This window comes from Hyla sarda, chromosome 3 (genome assembly GCF_029499605.1).
Source record: "Hyla sarda isolate aHylSar1 chromosome 3, aHylSar1.hap1, whole genome shotgun sequence".
In the NCBI taxonomy this organism is placed as follows: Eukaryota; Metazoa; Chordata; class Amphibia; order Anura; family Hylidae; genus Hyla; species Hyla sarda.
The window spans coordinates 173,211,481-173,228,801 of NC_079191.1; the positions used below are offsets into that span (position 1 = coordinate 173,211,481).

General features: G+C 46.3%; 1 protein-coding gene across 3 annotated transcripts in view; it reads right to left on the reverse strand.

Moving 5' to 3' along the window:
• Positions 1 to 16,280, reverse strand: part of RUBCN (rubicon autophagy regulator) — a 60,216-nt gene extending 43,936 nt beyond the window's left edge. For all 3 annotated transcript variants that reach the window (XM_056565513.1, XM_056565512.1, XM_056565515.1), the window contains exon 1: positions 16,131 to 16,280. In XM_056565513.1, the coding sequence (XP_056421488.1) occupies positions 16,131 to 16,168 (38 nt within the window). In that variant the 5' untranslated portion in view covers positions 16,169 to 16,280. The remainder of the gene's footprint in view (positions 1 to 16,130) is intronic.
• Between the last annotated feature and the right edge of the window lie 1,041 nt (positions 16,281 to 17,321).

Genomic DNA, 17,321 nt, shown 5'->3' on the forward strand with positions numbered 1-17,321 from the left:
GATCTGATATTGATGGTCTATTTTGAGGATAAGGCATCAATTTTACCTTGAAATCAATTTAGCTACACGTGAGATCTGAACAGGAATGTGGTAAGCTATACCTCTGTCTTTCTTGTTTTATATTTTATTTATTTATTTTAAAGCTGATGGTCTAGCTTTAGAGTAGACCATAAGTAGACCCTTTATTGTTTACTAAGCATAGCTCAGTACTTTTAGCCGTCGCTGTGCCTAATACAACAGTTTACAGTATCTTCATCCCATTCAAGTGAAAGGCACTGAGCTCTAAGTCTGTGTTATTCATTGGTCACTGCTTTCTATGGTATCGCTTTATCCTGACATCTGCCGAATATTTACAAGTTAAAGTAATGAGGCATTAAGAGTGCACCTATAGTGTTACACCCCCCCTTTAATGTGTTGGAAAATCAATTAGCAGTGTTAGATTAAAATGGCTTGAGAAGCTGAAAACTCAGTGACCCTAAGGAGTTCTGTAGAGCATGAACAGTTCTACATCTTATGTGCAGAGACCTTTCCAAATATCTAGAAACATAAGAAAATACGGTACTCAGCATCATGAAAAACATTTAGGTCAGATTGGTCTATGAAAGCTTCACTGCAGCGTGTTAGCACTTCTTTGGAAATAGGTTTACAACTTTTACCTATGACAGAGATTTATAAAAAAAAAAAAAAAAAAATTGGTACTTGCCTGTCTGATCCCCCGCCACCACTGCGACAATGCCCAGTCCCCAATGATGACCACTTCCTGGTCCCCACCTCAACACACGCAAGTACTGCCTCAGCCACTCAATGGCCACAGAAGTCACCCGCCTCTGCAGAATTTGAGGAGGTGAGTAACTTTTTTTTTTTTTCCCCCCCGGCCTGGGAACTTTTTGGTGTTTCATAACAATGCTGTTTTTATGGCTTTTTCCCAAAACAGCATCTTAAAGTACATGCGTTTTTGGTTGCACTTTTTTTTTTTACCTGGGTTTCTCTCTTTACAAGGTCATACTTATCTGATCATTTTATTCAATGATATCTATTGAAAAATGTGGGGGAAAAAATCCACAAAAAAAGTGGAAAACCCCATATGAGTGAAAAAATGTATAAATAAAACACACCACAAACTGGGGAAAAAATCCAAACCTACAGCACGATTCATTTTTGGGAAAATGCATTTATGATCCAAAATAAAATAAGAAAGAGTTCGGTATAGTGTTTGCATATTTACCTCCAGATAACATCTGGTCACATTGTTTTATTTCTGTTCCAGAAAAACTACTGTAAAGGTTTCCTAGGCCCCTGCCAGCTGCTGTATGTATACAGCAGCAACAATAATACAGTGAGACACAGACATATTGGGGGGGGATTTATCAATTTTGCCTGGTGACAGTTTCTTTTTACCCTTTTTTTTTTTTTCATGCACCAAATTTATCATTTGGTGCGAGTTGTTAGTAATTTTGGCTCAAATGTTGAAATCAGCCGTTCACAGCGCCTTTTACACAGAACTTACCCCCACAGAGGAGGCGTATTTTACCCTGTAGAGCAGCCATTTCGGAGTCCCTCCTGCAGTATATCAGCAAGCGACATGAGTTATTTTCTTTTGTGGGGTTTATAGCCACCATTAGAGATGAGCGAACTTACAGTAAATTCGATTCGTCACGAACTTCTCGGCTCGGCAGTTGATGACTTATCCTGCGTAAATTAGTTCAGCCTTCAGGTGCTCCGGGGGGCTGGAAAAGGTGGATACATTCCTAGGAAAGAGTCTCCTAGGACTGTATCCATCTTTTCCAGCCCATCAGAGCACCTGAAAGCTGAACTAATTGATGCAGGAAAGGCCTCAACTGCCGAGCCAAGAAGTTCGTGACGAATCAAATTTACTGTAAGTTCGCTCATCTCTAGCCACCATGTGAAATGGATTTTATTTTCAACTTGGGTATTTATTTTTATTTATTTATTTATTTATTTTTTTGTTACTTTAGTGCAGTGGTCTTCAACCTGCAGACCTCCAGATGTTGCAAAACTACAATTCCCAGCATGCCCGGACAGCCGTTGGCTGTCCGGGCATGCTGGGAATTGTAGTTTTGCTACATCTGGAGGTCCGCAGGTTGGAGACCACTGCTTTAGTGCTTATCTTTCCTGATCCTGTGCGGCCATGTCCAATGCTGGCTCAACGGAGGGTGAAGGTCCCTCAGAGACAACTATGTCGCAGCATAGTATTGCGCAGCCCCGGAGGCGTCGCTGCTTTCACAAAAAAAAAAATTTTTTTTAATGTATTTTGACGCCTTTACATTTTCTGACATTGCTAAGTGTGTTTTCCATGTGCAAAATCTCTTGGCGGGGATTTGCGCCAAAAAGACGGGAATTGCGCCAAAAATCGATTGGCGCAAATGATAAATTACTGACTAAAGTTGAAATCACACACAGGACCGTGTGATTTTGAGAAAGTTGGAAAAATGACAGTGGAGAAGATGCGCCAAACTTTGGCGCAAAAAGACACTGCGCCAAAGTTACGTAAAAAAAAAATTATAATAAATCCTTTGATAAATACCCCCCATAGGGCCTATTCACACTACGGAATCTCTGCACTGATTTTTAAGCAGATTCCTTCAGTGGAGTCAGTGATCCAGAATTTTCATGGCAGAACACGACCCACAGAAATTCTGCAGTCTGTGTCTGGAGCAGAATTCCGCTAGGAAAATATGTGATTACTAAGCACTGGTTAGGAGGTTCTAAGGGAGATCACTGTCACATTCTTCATTGATAAATGTACTAATCCTGTATGACTCCATAGTAAAGCACATCTGTGAGTCAGTGAGCTGCCAAAAGTGAGTTAGCTGACCCAGAATGGACCACGAATTAAACACTGATTTTTTTTTTTCCTGGGTCAGGCTGGTAATCACATGACCCAGTTACAGTGATAAAATGCATTGATGCAGCTGTGCTGGGATAAAAAGGATGGCACTGTAGAACTAGTGATCATGAGTGTGCATGATATGGGCAAAATGTAACCATGTTAGAGCCATGCTGCAGCAAATCTACAGGTGTTTGGGACTATGGATTGTATGCTTCATTAAAGGGGTACTCCGGCCCTAAGACATCTTATCCCCTAGCCAAAGGATAGGGGATAAGATGTCTGATTGCTGGGGACCCCTGCAATCTCTCATGCAGCACCCAGTCTGGAGGCTCACAACCAGGTGGCCGGAGTATTGTGACGTCACAACTCCGCCCCCTCAATACAAGTCTACGGTCGTCACGCCCCCTTCCATAGGTTTGAATTGAGGGGGTGGGGCGTGACATCACAAGGAGGTGGAGTCGTGATGTCACGATACTCCGGCTCCGTGGTCGTGAGTCTTCCGACACGGAGCCTCCAGCGCTGCATGCAACCGAGACAGGTGGGTGCTGCATGTGAGATTGCGGGGGGGTCCCCAGTGGCGAGACACCCACGATCAGACATCTTATCCCCTAATAAGACGGAATAAAATGTCTTAGGTCCGGAGTACCCCTTTAAGCGGAGCATTTGTGCCTGTAGTAACAGATGCATGATGGGAATGCATAGGTCACATCTGTGTCGGAGCTCTGTTTAGGAGCTTCGTCGCAGAGTCCAATGTAGCAAAAAAATAAATAAAAAAAACACAACAGAGCTGGACAGTCCGTTGCAAAACTGACACCAACATTCACTTTGAATGGGGTCCTTCAGGTTTCTGGTGTTTTCACAAGTCAAGAATAGAAAAATAAAAAAAAATAAAAAAAAATAAAAAAAAATACTGTAGGTCCGATTTTTATATACCGCTCAGCTCCCGTCATCACAACGCTGGTGTCGGCATTCGTTCTGTATTATACCTCTGACCACAGAGCTGCATTTCTTTTGCAATCTCACAAGTACAGCCACAGGAAACTACCATATAAATCCATTGAATAGATCAGAATCCTCAGCAAAAGGAGTGCTAAGCGCTGGCGTTCCAGATGATGGGGTCACAGGTCGTTGCTACTGGTTGCCTTATCTGTGAAGTCACTTTATAGCCTCTTATTAAACACTTTCACCACCCAAGGTGAAACAGAGCAACCCGCAGACAACGCTCACACAACTGGACGTACAAGATGCTATTTATATAGTAGAGAGTGTTTGGCAACCCTCCATGGCTCATCTATACATACCTACGAAGGCCGCTCCCATATGTGAAAACATCAAACACTTCGAAGAATATTCTCATGAATGACTAATAGCTTGTAATGTATGAATATTAGGAATCATTACCCCGATACTGTATCGACCAATGTTTCCCAACTAGTGTGCCTCCAGCTGTTGCAAAACTACAACTCCCAGCATGCCCGGACAGCCAAAGGCTGTCCGGGCATGCTGGGAGTTGTAGTTTTGCAACAGCTGGAGGCACTCTAGTTGGGAAACATTGGTATAGGCAGTAACAAGCTGACCATACAGGGAACTCACACACAAGTATAGGTCAGTGTAGGCTACACTAGTCCATACAGTGGAGCACACTGCCCACCTCAGGACTGTCCTTAGGACTTAAAGGGGTAATTATTAGGGGTGTGAATCGCCAATAATTTGGCGATTCGATTCGAATCGCGATACCAGGGTGGCGATTCGATATATCGCGATATTCCCTATTAAAAGCTTGGGAAAACTTATTCTAGCTGAGAAAGAACAAGATCCCGCGAGAGTTGTCCTGTGAGTGCGTACGTTCTCCTTCCTGTTTGTTCTGAGTCTGTAGTCTCGCGGTAGCAGCCTGCGAGTGGGACAGAGCTGATAACAGGTACACTGCCAACTAGTGGTCAGGAGTTTAAGTGTTATAAAAAAAAGTAGACAGACAAATAGGACTGTGACTCAGTGAGTGAAATACAGTAAATGTTAATTATAATAATTTATTTAAAAAAAATCGATTCTCAGAATTTTAAAAATCGATTCAGTATTGCGGAACAAAAAAATCGCGATAATCGCGCGAATCGATTTTTTCTTACATCCCTAGTAATTATTATTATTATTATTTTTTTTAATGAACTGGCGCCAAAAAGTTTAACAGATTTGTAAAGTACTTCTATTTAAAAAATCTTAATCCTTTCAGTATTTTTTAGCAGCTGTATGCTACAGAGGAAATTCTTTTCTTTTTGAATTTCTTTTTTTGTCTTGTCCACAGTGCTCTCCTCTGCTGACACCTTGTCAGGGACTGTCCAGAGCAGCATAGGTTTGCAATGGGGATTTTCTCCTGCTCTGGACAGTTCCAGATACGGGCATCAGGTGTCAGCAGAGAGCACTGTGGACAAGACAAAAAATAAATAAAAATAAATAAGAATTTCCTCTGTAGCATACAGCTGCTAAAAAGTACTGGATGGGTAAAGATTTTTTTAATTGAAGTCATTTACAAATCTGTTTAACTTTCTGGCACCAGTTGATTTAAAAGAAAAATATTTTCCACCGGAGTATCTCTTTAAGGGGTCACACTGTTACAGTATATACATTACAAGTAGGGATGTCCCGATACCGATACTAATATCGGTATCGGGGCCGATACTCGGCATCTGCATGGTATCGGGGACTCGTTTAACGTCACCGATACCATGTCCGATACTGGCTGCTGTGCGGCCGCTGTCCCGTTCTCCCGATGGCATCATTGCGTCCTATGGAGCAGTGTTCCCCAACCCCCGTGCCGCGGACCGGTACCGGTCCATGGATCAAACAGTACCAGGTCGCCCGAGGAACTTTAAATCATTTTACTGTGGCGGCCAAGGCGCAGAGCATTGCGCGCTCCCGAGCCCGCCCTTTGTGTGACAATAGCTAATGAAAATTCGCTATTGTTAAACTGATCCTCCTCCTGGCCAATCAGGGAGCAGGTCCTCCCGCTTCCTGATTGGCCGAAAGGCAAACCTAAGTGCCTGAAGTGCAGCGCTAAGTGCCTGAAGAATTCACACAGGTCCGCTCACACTGTTACTGTACTTACATCTACCTGCAGCAGTGTATAACGAGACTTCCTTGCGGGTATGCGCGCGATTCATGACATCATCGCATACGCAGCTCAGGACGTCGGGACGCTGACGTCCCGTGTGACACCTGTGATGAAGTCACCTATCGCGCGCATCCCCGCAAGGAAGTCTCGTTATAGACTGCTGCAGGTAGATGTAAGTACAGTAACAGTGTGAGCGGACCTGTGTGAATTCTGAGTGAGTGAGATAAACTTGCCTAATATGAGGACCTGCCCAATCACCAGGGGCAAAACTATATTCTTAGGGGGCATAATTGTTTAAATATACCAGGGGTAATATCTATCTGAGGGCCTGTATAAACCTATTGGGAAACCCTACCTGATCATCAGGTAGGGCTCCCCAGTAGGTAGACATGCCCCCAGATAGATATGACTCCCATCAGTGATGGGGATCATATTTATCTGGGGGCATGTCTACCTACTGGGGAGCCCTATCTGATGGGGGTCATATCTATCTGGGGGCCTGTCTTCATATGGAGGAGCCCTACCTGATGGGGGTCATATCCATCTGGGGGCCTGTCTTGATATGGGGGAGCCCTACCTATCTGGGGGCCTGTCTTCATATGGGGGAGCCCTACCTGATGGGGGTCATATCTATCTGGGGCCTGTCTTCATATGGGGGAACCCTACCTATCTGGGGCCTGTCTTCATATGGGGGAGCCCTACCTGATGGGGGTCATATCTGGGGCTTTGTCCACCTACTGGGGGAGCCCACCCCTTCTATCAACTGGAGGCACATATCTATCTGGGACATTATTTACTAGGGGAACCCTACCTGCCAACCTGATAAAGGGACATACCTTCCTGAAGTGGGGGGCTACCGATGTTTAACTATTTAACAAAGGAGACCTACTTAATTAACAAGCGTGCCACGGAAAAATTATCAAACATTTAACGGTCTGCGGCGATAAAAAGGTTGGGGAGCACTGCTATGGAGGAGCATGTGACACACACGTCACTCCTCCTCCCCTGCGCCCAGCATAACGCTACGGAGGAAGCAGAGCGACGTGTATGTCACATGCTCCTCCGTAGGATGCAATGAAGCGATCAGGAGAACAGGACAGCGGAGCGGCAACACCCGAGGACAGCCGCAGGTGAGTACTGTCTATATAAGGGGGGGCCTGCTGTCTATAAAGGGGGAAGGGCTGCTGTCTATATAAAAGGGAGGGGCTGCTGTCTATATAAAAGGGGGGCTGCTGTCTACATATAAGGGGGGGGCTGCTGTCTACATATAAGGGGGGGGCTGCTGTCTACATATAAGGGGGGGCTGCTGTCTATATATAAGGGGGGGGGCTGCTGTCTATAAGGGGGGGGCTGCTGTCTATATATAAGGGGGGGCTGCTGTCTATATATAAGGGGGGGCTGCTGTCTATATATAAGGGGGGGGCTGCTGTCTATATATAAGGGGGGGGCTGCTGTCTATATATATATATATATATAAGGGGGGCTGCTGTCTATATATATATATATATATATATATATATATATATATATATATATAAGGGGGGCTGCTGTCTATATATATATATAAGGGGGGGCTGCTGTCTATATATATATATAAGGGGGGGCTGCTGTCTATATATATATATATTAGGGATGTAAGAAAAAAATCGATTCTCGCGATAATCGCGATTTTTCATTTGCCGATACAGAATCGATTCAAAATATTTTTTAATCGATTCTTTTAGGGATGTGGAATTTTTAATAAAACGCACTTTATCTTACCTGCCAACGAGCCCCCGGAGCTCCGGTACAGGTGTTCGGTCCCCGGGCTGTATTCTTCTTACTTCCTGTTAGTCCGGCACGTCACATGGAGCTTCAGCCTATCACCAGCGGAGGCGGGACATCGCTGCGGCCAGTGATAGGCTGAAGCTCCATGTGACGTGCCGGACTAACAGGAAGTAAGAAGAATACAGCCCGGGGACCGAACACCTGTACCGGAGTGTACCGGAGCTCCACGGGCTCGTTGGCAGGTAAGAGAAAGTGCGTTTTATTTTATTTTGCAGCCCGGACGGGATAACATGAGAAAAGTGAGCACCGGAGTACTAGATCGCCGCTGTCAAAGCTGACAGCGGCATCTATTGGGATCTATGAATGCTCCCAGGTGGGCGATATATCGCGATGTATCGTCACCTAGACGGTATCGCGATATATCGCGATATATCGAATCGCCACACTGGTATCGCGATTCGAATCGAATCGCCAAATTCTTGGCGATTCACACCCCTAATATATATATATATATATATATATATATATATATATATATATATATATATATATATATGGGGGGGCTGCTGTCTATAAGAGGGGGGGCTGCTGTCTATAAGAGGGGGTGGCCTTCTGTCTATATGGGGGGGTGGCCTTCTGTCTATATGGGGGGGGGTGGCCTGCTGTCTATCTACAAGGAGGGGGCCCACTGTCTACAAGGGGGGGCTGCTGTCTACAAGTGGGACACGAGGGGGTGCTGTCTACAAGGGGGGGGGGGCCTGTTGTCTACAAGTGGGAATGGGGGGGGCGCTGTCTACAAGGGGGTCAAGAGGGGGTGCTGTCTACAAGGGGGGGGCCAGAGGGGGTGCTGTCTACAAGGGGGGCCCTGTCTACAGGGGTGGGGCTGCGGTCTACAGGGAGGCTGCTACTAATGTCTGCAACTATCTATACTACCTACAAGTGGATACTCCCTACTATTAAAGGCAATCTTACAGCAGAGTCACCTGCCCTAACTTCAATTTATAGGTAGATAGTGCAGGTGACCCGGTTTCTACCGCTGCTCATCATGTGAATGTCAGCACAATCGCTCCGTAGACATCAGTTTCGCCGCCAATGCAAATTCCCTGTTCTGCCCAATGGAGAAGAGAGAAATCTTGGCTCATACTACAGCAGCTGCCTCCATTGTACACAACAAGGACCCACATATCGTACGGTAAACAGCACCAGAAACCGGGTCACCCTGTTGTCAGATTCCCTTTAAAATAAAAGTACTCGTACTTGGTATCGGCGAGTACTAGAATTAAAGTATCAGTACTCGTACTCGTTCTTAAAAAAATGGTATCGGGACATCCCTAATTACAAGCTTTTATTTACTAAATTTAGAGAACTATTTTTCCACACTGGACTGTATATCAGGCATGTGTTGAAGTTGCTATAACTCAAAGTAGACCCTTTGCCTTTCTCGGAGCTCCAAACCCCCTGCATAAACACACATTGAAAAGTTAACAGGCCGCCCACCCGCAGCCGCCACAAGCAAGATTCACTATATTCGGTCTTACTAAATCCAGTGTAAAACAGTGAGCAGATCATAAATTACCTCTGCTACTTTAGCAGAGGGGTCACTTGACTTCTCTAAATCTCCAGCCATGCCATCTTTATGCTTAAACCACTCCAATTACCATTAAGTATAGGACAAAACAAAAAGGTGGCCGTAGTGTAAACGATAACCAGATTCAGCAACAACTCCTTACATAACACCGAGATTATAATCCACATGCCACGAAAAGTGCCCAACTCCTGAAGTGTCCAACCACAATACTTTAACCTACTTAAAAGAAGCATGGCACACAATAGAATGTCAGCCGGCATGAACTACATTCCCAGAGATATGACACCATGCTGTTACCAGGGAGCAGATCCATCCAGTGCAAACAGTGACACCTCAATGTCACCAAAGAGCAGATCCCTCCACTACACACCCACAGTGACACCTCAATGTCACCAAAGAGCAGATCCATCCACTACACACAGTGACACCTCAATGTCACCAAAGAGCAGATCCATCCACTACTCACAGTGACACCTCAATGTCACCAAAGAGCAGATCCATCCACTACTCACAGTGACACCTCAATGTCACCAAAGAGCAGATCCATCCACTACACACAGTGACACCTCAATGTCACCAAAGAGCAGATCCATCCACTACACACAGTGACACCTCAATGTCACCAAAGAGCAGATCCATCCACTACTCACAGTGACACCTCAATGTCACCAAAGAGCAGATCCATCCACTACACACAGTGACACCTCAATGTCACCAAAGAGCAGATCCATCCACTACTCACAGTGACACCTCAATGTCACCAAAGAGCAGATCCATCCACTACACACAGTGACACCTCAATGCCACCAAAGAGCAGATCCATCCAGTACACACAGTGACACCTCAATGTCACCAAAGAGCAGATCCATCCAGTACACACAGTGACACCTCAATGTCACCAAAGAGCAGATCCATCCAGTGCAAACAGTGACACCTCAATGTCACCAAAGAGCAGATCCATCCACTACACACAGTGACACCTCAATGTCACCAAAGAGCAGATCCATCCACTACACACAGTGACACCTCAATGTCACCAAAGAGCAGATCCTTCCACTACACACCCACAGTGACACCTCAATGTCACCAAAGAGCAGATCCATCCACTACACACAGTGACACCTCAATGTCACCAAAGAGCAGATCCATCCACTACTCACAGTGACACCTCAATGTCACCAAAGAGCAGATCCATCCACTACACACAGTGACACCTCAATGTCACCAAAGAGCAGATCCATCCACTACACACAGTGACACCTCAATGCCACCAAAGAGCAGATCCATCCACTACACACAGTGCCACCTCAATGTCACCAAAGAGCAGATCCATCCACTACACACAGTGACACCTCAATGTCACCAAAGAGTAGATCCATCCACTACACACAGTGACACCTCAATGTCACCAAAGAGCGAGATCCATCCACTACACACAGTGACACCTCAATGTCACCAAAGAGCGAGATCCATCCACTACACACAGTGACACCTCAATGTCACCAAAGAGCAGATCCATCCACTACACACACAGTGACACCTCAATGTCACCAAAGAGCAGATCCATCCACTACACACACAGTGACACCTCAATGTCACCAAAGAGCAGATCCATCCACTACACACAGTGACACCTCAATGTCACCAAAGAGCAGATCCATCCACTACACACACAGTGACACCTCAATGTCACCAAAGAGCAGATCCATCCACTACACACACAGTGACACCTCAATGTCACCAAAGAGCAGATCCATCCACTACACACACAGTGACACCTCAATGTCACCAAAGAGCAGATTTATCCACTACACGCAGTGACACCTCAATGTCACCAAAGAGCAGATCCAACCACTACACACACAGTGACACCTCAATGTCACCAAAGAGCAGATCCATCCACTACACACAGTGACACCTCAATGTCACCAAAGAGCAGATCCATCCACTACACACAGTGACACCTCAATGTCACCAAAGAGCAGATCCATCCACTACACACAGTGACACCTCAATGTCACCAAAGAGCAGATCCATCCACTACACACACAGTGACACCTCAATGTCACCAAAGAGCAGATCCATCCATTACACACAGTGACACCTCAATGTCACCAAAGAGCAGATCCATCCAGTACACACAGTGACACCTCAATGTCACCAAAGAGCAGATCCTTCCACTACACACAGTGACACCTCAATGTCACCAAAGAGCAGATCCATCCAGTACACACAGTGACACCTCAATGCCACCAAAGAGCAGATTTATCCACTACACACAGTGACACCTCAATGTCACCAAAGAGCAAATCCATCCACTACACACACAGTGACACCTCAATGTCACCAAAGAGCAGATCCATCCACTACACACAGTGACACCTCAATGTCACCAAAGACCAGATCCATCCACTACACACAGTGACACCTCAATGTCACCAAAGAGCAGATCCATCCACTACACACAGTGACACCTCAATGTCACCAAAGAGCAGATCCATCCACTACACACAGTGACACCTCAATGTCACCAAAGAGCAGATCCATCCACTACACACAGTGACACCTCAATGTCACCAAAGAGCAGATCCATCCACTACACACAGTGACACCTCAATGTCACCAAAGAGCAGATCCATCCACTACACACAGTGACACCTCAATGTCACCAAAGAGCAGATCCATCCAGTACAAACAGTGACACCTAAATGTCACCAAAGAGCAGATCCATCCACTACACACACAGTGACACCTCAATGTCACCAAAGAGCAGATCCATCCACTACACACAGTTACACCTCAATGTCACCAAAGAGCAGATTCATCCACTACACACACAGTGACACCTCAATGTCACCAAAGAGCAGATCCATCCACTACTCACACAGTGACACCTCAATGTCACCAAAGAGCAGATCCAACCACTACACACAGTGACACCTCAATGTCACCAAAGAGCAGATCCATCCAGTGCAAACAGTGACTCCTCAATGTCACCAAAGAGCAGATCCATCCACTACACACAGTGACACCTCAATGCCACCAAAGAGCAGATCCCTCCACTACACACAGTGACACCTCAATGTCACCAAAGAGCAGATCCCTCCACTACACACAGTGACACCTCAATGTCACCAAAGAGCAGATCCCTCCACTACACACAGTGACACCTCAATGTCACCAAAGAGCAGATCCCTCCACTACACACAGTGACACCTCAATGTCACCAAAGAGCAGATCCATCCAGTACACACAGTGACACCTCAATGTCACCAAAGAGCAGATCCATCCACTACACACAGTGACACCTCAATGTCATCAAAGAGCAGATCCCTCCACTACACACAGTGACACCTCAATGTCACCAAAGAGCAGATCCCTCCACTACACACAGTGACACCTCAATGTCACCAACGAGCAGATCCATCCACTACACACAGTGACACCTCAATGTCACCAAAGAGCAGATCCATCCACTACACACAGTGACACCTCAATGTCACCAAAGAGCAGATCCATCCACTACACACAGTGACACCTCAATGTCACCAAAGAGCAGATCCAACCAGTACACACACATATATATTGACAACTTAAGGTTACTAAAGAATAGACCTATCCAGTGCACACACATAGTGACGCCTCACATCACCAAGATACCAATTCATCCAGTGTAGAAGAGAAAGTGGAATACACCTTCTCTTCTACATTGCCTACGGAGTGGGTCGGATCCTGTCTGTGATGCAGCCGGGAGTCCATTGGGGTGCACTGCAGTGTATTCTTTCTTCATTTGGATCCATCCAGTGTACACACATAGTGATACCTCAACGTCACTACTGGCTAACTCTCAGAGTAACCAATGTGACTGACAAATAGGTCACAATCTATGGGAAGGTTATGGACCAAGAGTAAGGCTGGGTTCCCACGTAGTATTTATTCAGTGTTTTTGGTCAGTAGTTTAAGCCAAAAGTAGAAGTGGAGCCAACACAGAGAGAAACTGGAATGTGAAGATTTTCATCTTTTACAGTGTTAGGATAAGTTCACACATAGTATTTAGCTCAGCATTTTTAACCAAAACCAGGAGTGCGACTTATAAGGAAAAAGGTCCATTTCACTGTGCTGGTCCAACCCCTGCGTTTGGTTAAAAAATAACTGAGCTAAGTCCAGACCAACATACTACGTGTGAACTTGGCTGGTTTCACCCAGAAGTATTTGGCTCAATATTTGCATCAGTATGACAAAATTCCAACGTGAAACCAACAAATACATGTTAAGCAAAGAGTTGTACCTTTTCTGTGTGGACATATGCCTGGTTTTGGCTAAGGCCATATTCACATGTGGATTCTGCATCAAATCAAAGCCCAATAGACTTCAATGGGATTCCACACTCCCATTCACACTTCAGAACATCTGCATGAAGATTCTGCAGGGAATCCGCACAGATTTTGCACAAGCCAGAAACCATGTACAGGAAATTCTGCCGTGTGACTATAGCCTAAGAATTCTGACGTGTGAAAACAGCCTAAGGGTAATGTCACACGTGCCATATTTTGCTGTGTATTTTCTGCAGCTGATTTGCTACCTATTGACTTTAATTGGAAAGAAAATATGCAGCAGCAAATATGCAGCAAAGTATAGCAAGTGTCACCCTATCCTAAGGGTACATTGACAGATACAGGATCTGCTGCATATTTTGTACAGCTCATTTTGCTTTAATGGGTAGTAAAATCAGCTGCAGAAAATATGCAGCAGACTCTGTACAGGTGAACATACCCTAAGAGTAAAATAACACGGGTGAGATGTGCTGCAGATAACTCAACCTCAAGTACAACCCTGACTGTACAGACATCTGTCAATAAATCACAGTGTGTTCCTGTGCTGGAGGGGAGGATACTGCATCTTTTCTGTGGAATGTCTGCTGATCATCATCCACCACATAGACATGACTACAGCCACCTGCAATATGGAGTGAACATGGCCACCAGTAGATGTGGGCACAGTATAAGATGGCACACCACTCTTCTACCATAACCCCCTGAACCTGGGGCACAGTATAAGATGACACACCACTCTTCTATCATAACCCCCTGAACCTGGGGCACAGTATAAGATGACACACCACTCTTCTACCATAACCCCCTGAACCTGGGGCACAGTATAAGATGGCACACCACTCTTCTACCATAACTAACCCCCTGAACCTGGGGCACAGTATAAGATGACACACCACTCTTCTACCATAACCCCCTGAACCTGGGGCACAGTATAAGATGGCACACCACTCTTCTACCATAACTAACCCCCTGAACCTGGGGCACAGTATAAGATGACACACCACTCTTCTACCATAACCCCCTGAACCTGGGGCACAGTATAAGATGACACACCACTCTTCTACCATAACCCCCTGAACCTGGGGCACAGTATAAGATGACACACCACTCTTCTACCATAACCCCCTGAACCTGGGGCACAGTATAAGATGGCACACCACTCTTCTACCATAACCCCCTGAACCTGGGGCACAGTATAAGATGACACACCACTCTTCTACCATAACCCCCTGAACCTGGGGCACAGTATAAGATGACACACCACTCTTCTACCATAACCCCCTGAACCTGGGGCACAGTATAAGATGGCACACCACTCTTCTACCATAACCCCCTGAACCTGGGGCACAGTATAAGATGACACACCACTCTTCTACCATAACCCCCTGAACCTGGGGCACAGTATAAGATGGCACACCACTCTTCTACCATAACCCCCTGAACCTGGGGCACAGTATAAGATGACACACCACTCTTCTACCATAACCCCCTGAACCTGGGGCACAGTATAAGATGACACACCACTCTTCTACCATAACCCCCTGAACCTGGGGCACAGTATAAGATGACACACCACTATTGTATCATAACCCCCTGAACCTGGGGCACAGTATAAGATGACACACCACTCTTCTACCATAACCCCCCTGAACCTGGGGCACAGTATAAGATGACACACCACTCTTCTACCATAACCCCCTGAACCTGGGGCACAGTATAAGATGACACACCACTCTTCTACCATAACCCCCTGAACCTGGGGCACAGTATAAGATGACACACCACTCTTCTACCATAACCCCCTGAACCTGGGGCACAGTATAAGATGACACACCACTCTTCTACCATAACCCCCTGAACCTGGGGCACAGTATAAGATGACACACCACTCTTCTACCATAACCCCCTGAACCTGGGGCACAGTATAAGATGACACACCACTCTTCTACCATAACCCCCTGAACCTGGGGCACAGTATAAGATGGCACACCACTCTTCTACCATAACCCCCTGAACCTGGGGCACAGTATAAGATGGCACACCACTCTTCTACCATAACCCCCTGAACCTGGGGCACAGTATAAGATGACACACCACTCTTCTACCATAACCCCCTGAACCTGGGGCACAGTATAAGATGGCACACCACTCTTCTACCATAACCCCCTGAACCTGGGGCACAGTATAAGATGGCACACCACTCTTCTACCATAACCCCCTGAACCTGGGGCACAGTATAAGATGGCACACCACTCTTCTACCATAACCCCCTGAACCTGGGGCACAGTATAAGATGACACACCACTCTTCTACCATAACCCCCTGAACCTGAGCTACTTATCTAATGTGAACACAGCCTTATCCGCTCCAGGAGAGATAACTACATGCTGGGGCAGGAGAGAAGCTGTGCTGTGCCCCCCGTCCTGACCTCTTCTGCCCCCCTCTGAGCACTAGACCCCAGCTCAGATATGTTACCATACTCACCCGGCGAGGACATCCCGGGGCAGGCCGCTGATCTCCATCCCTGTGCCCGGGACAGACACTTTCCATCTCACGTCAAAACACGAATCAGCCCAGCCTAAGACACGCCCACAGCCCTCGTGCCTCCTAGTTCCGGTCAGAGCCAAAACTACAAGTACCATGAGCCCCCGCGTTGCGCATGTCTGCCAGTAGCACTGGGGCGGTGAGCTGGCCTGAGTGTTTGGACTCTGTGGTGGTACAGTATTCCCTCGTGACGTGTAATGGAAAGCACCACAGTGGCTCATCCGGGGATACCGTTTGTGTCCTGACCAGGAGTGACTCCCCTGACTGCGCCATGTTCACACGGCAGAAGAATTCCGCACGGACATTTCCTTGCAGCATAGTCCCATTGATTTCAATGGGATTCTGCTGCACTGTTCACGTGGCAGATTTCCTATTCTGGCATCTGCAGAAAGACTAAGCATGTTTATTTTTCTGCAGATTCCTCTAGGACAGTGGTCTTCAACCTGCGGACCTCCAGATGTTGCAAAACTACTACTCCCAGCATGCCCGGACAGCCAACGGCCAACCAACAGATGTTGCAAAACTACAACTCCCAGCATGCCCGGACAGCCAACGGCCAACCAACAGATGTTGCAAAACTACAACTCCCAGCATACCCGGACAGCCAACGGCTGTCCGGGCATGCTGGGAGTTGTAGTTTTGCAACATCTGGAGGTGCGCAGGTTGAAGACCACTGCTCTAGGAAATACATTCCACAGGGGCTATGTCCACACGTGACATTCCACAGACTGAGGGCGCCAGCACAATATGCCGTCTCATAGATGACAATGCATTCCGTGCAGAGTCCGCAGAAAGAATGGACAGATTCATTCTCTGTGGACAGTGTTACCGGAATTTTCCAGATCTTTCCTCCGTGTGCACAGCGCAGCAAAATCCCATTGAATACAACAGGACTCTGCTGCTGCAGAATCTCCGTGCAGATATTCCACCGTGTGAATATAGCCTCAGGCTATGGCTGCATTCACATCCCCGGATCAGGTTTTTTGTTAAAAAAAACATATGTCTCAAAACCAGACAGGACCGTATATACCTCTGTACAGTTTTAAACCGTATAAGTTTGAAAACGGATGTCCGGTTGCATACGGTTTAATACGTTTTTAGAAAAAAAAACGGATACGGTTTTATGTTTGT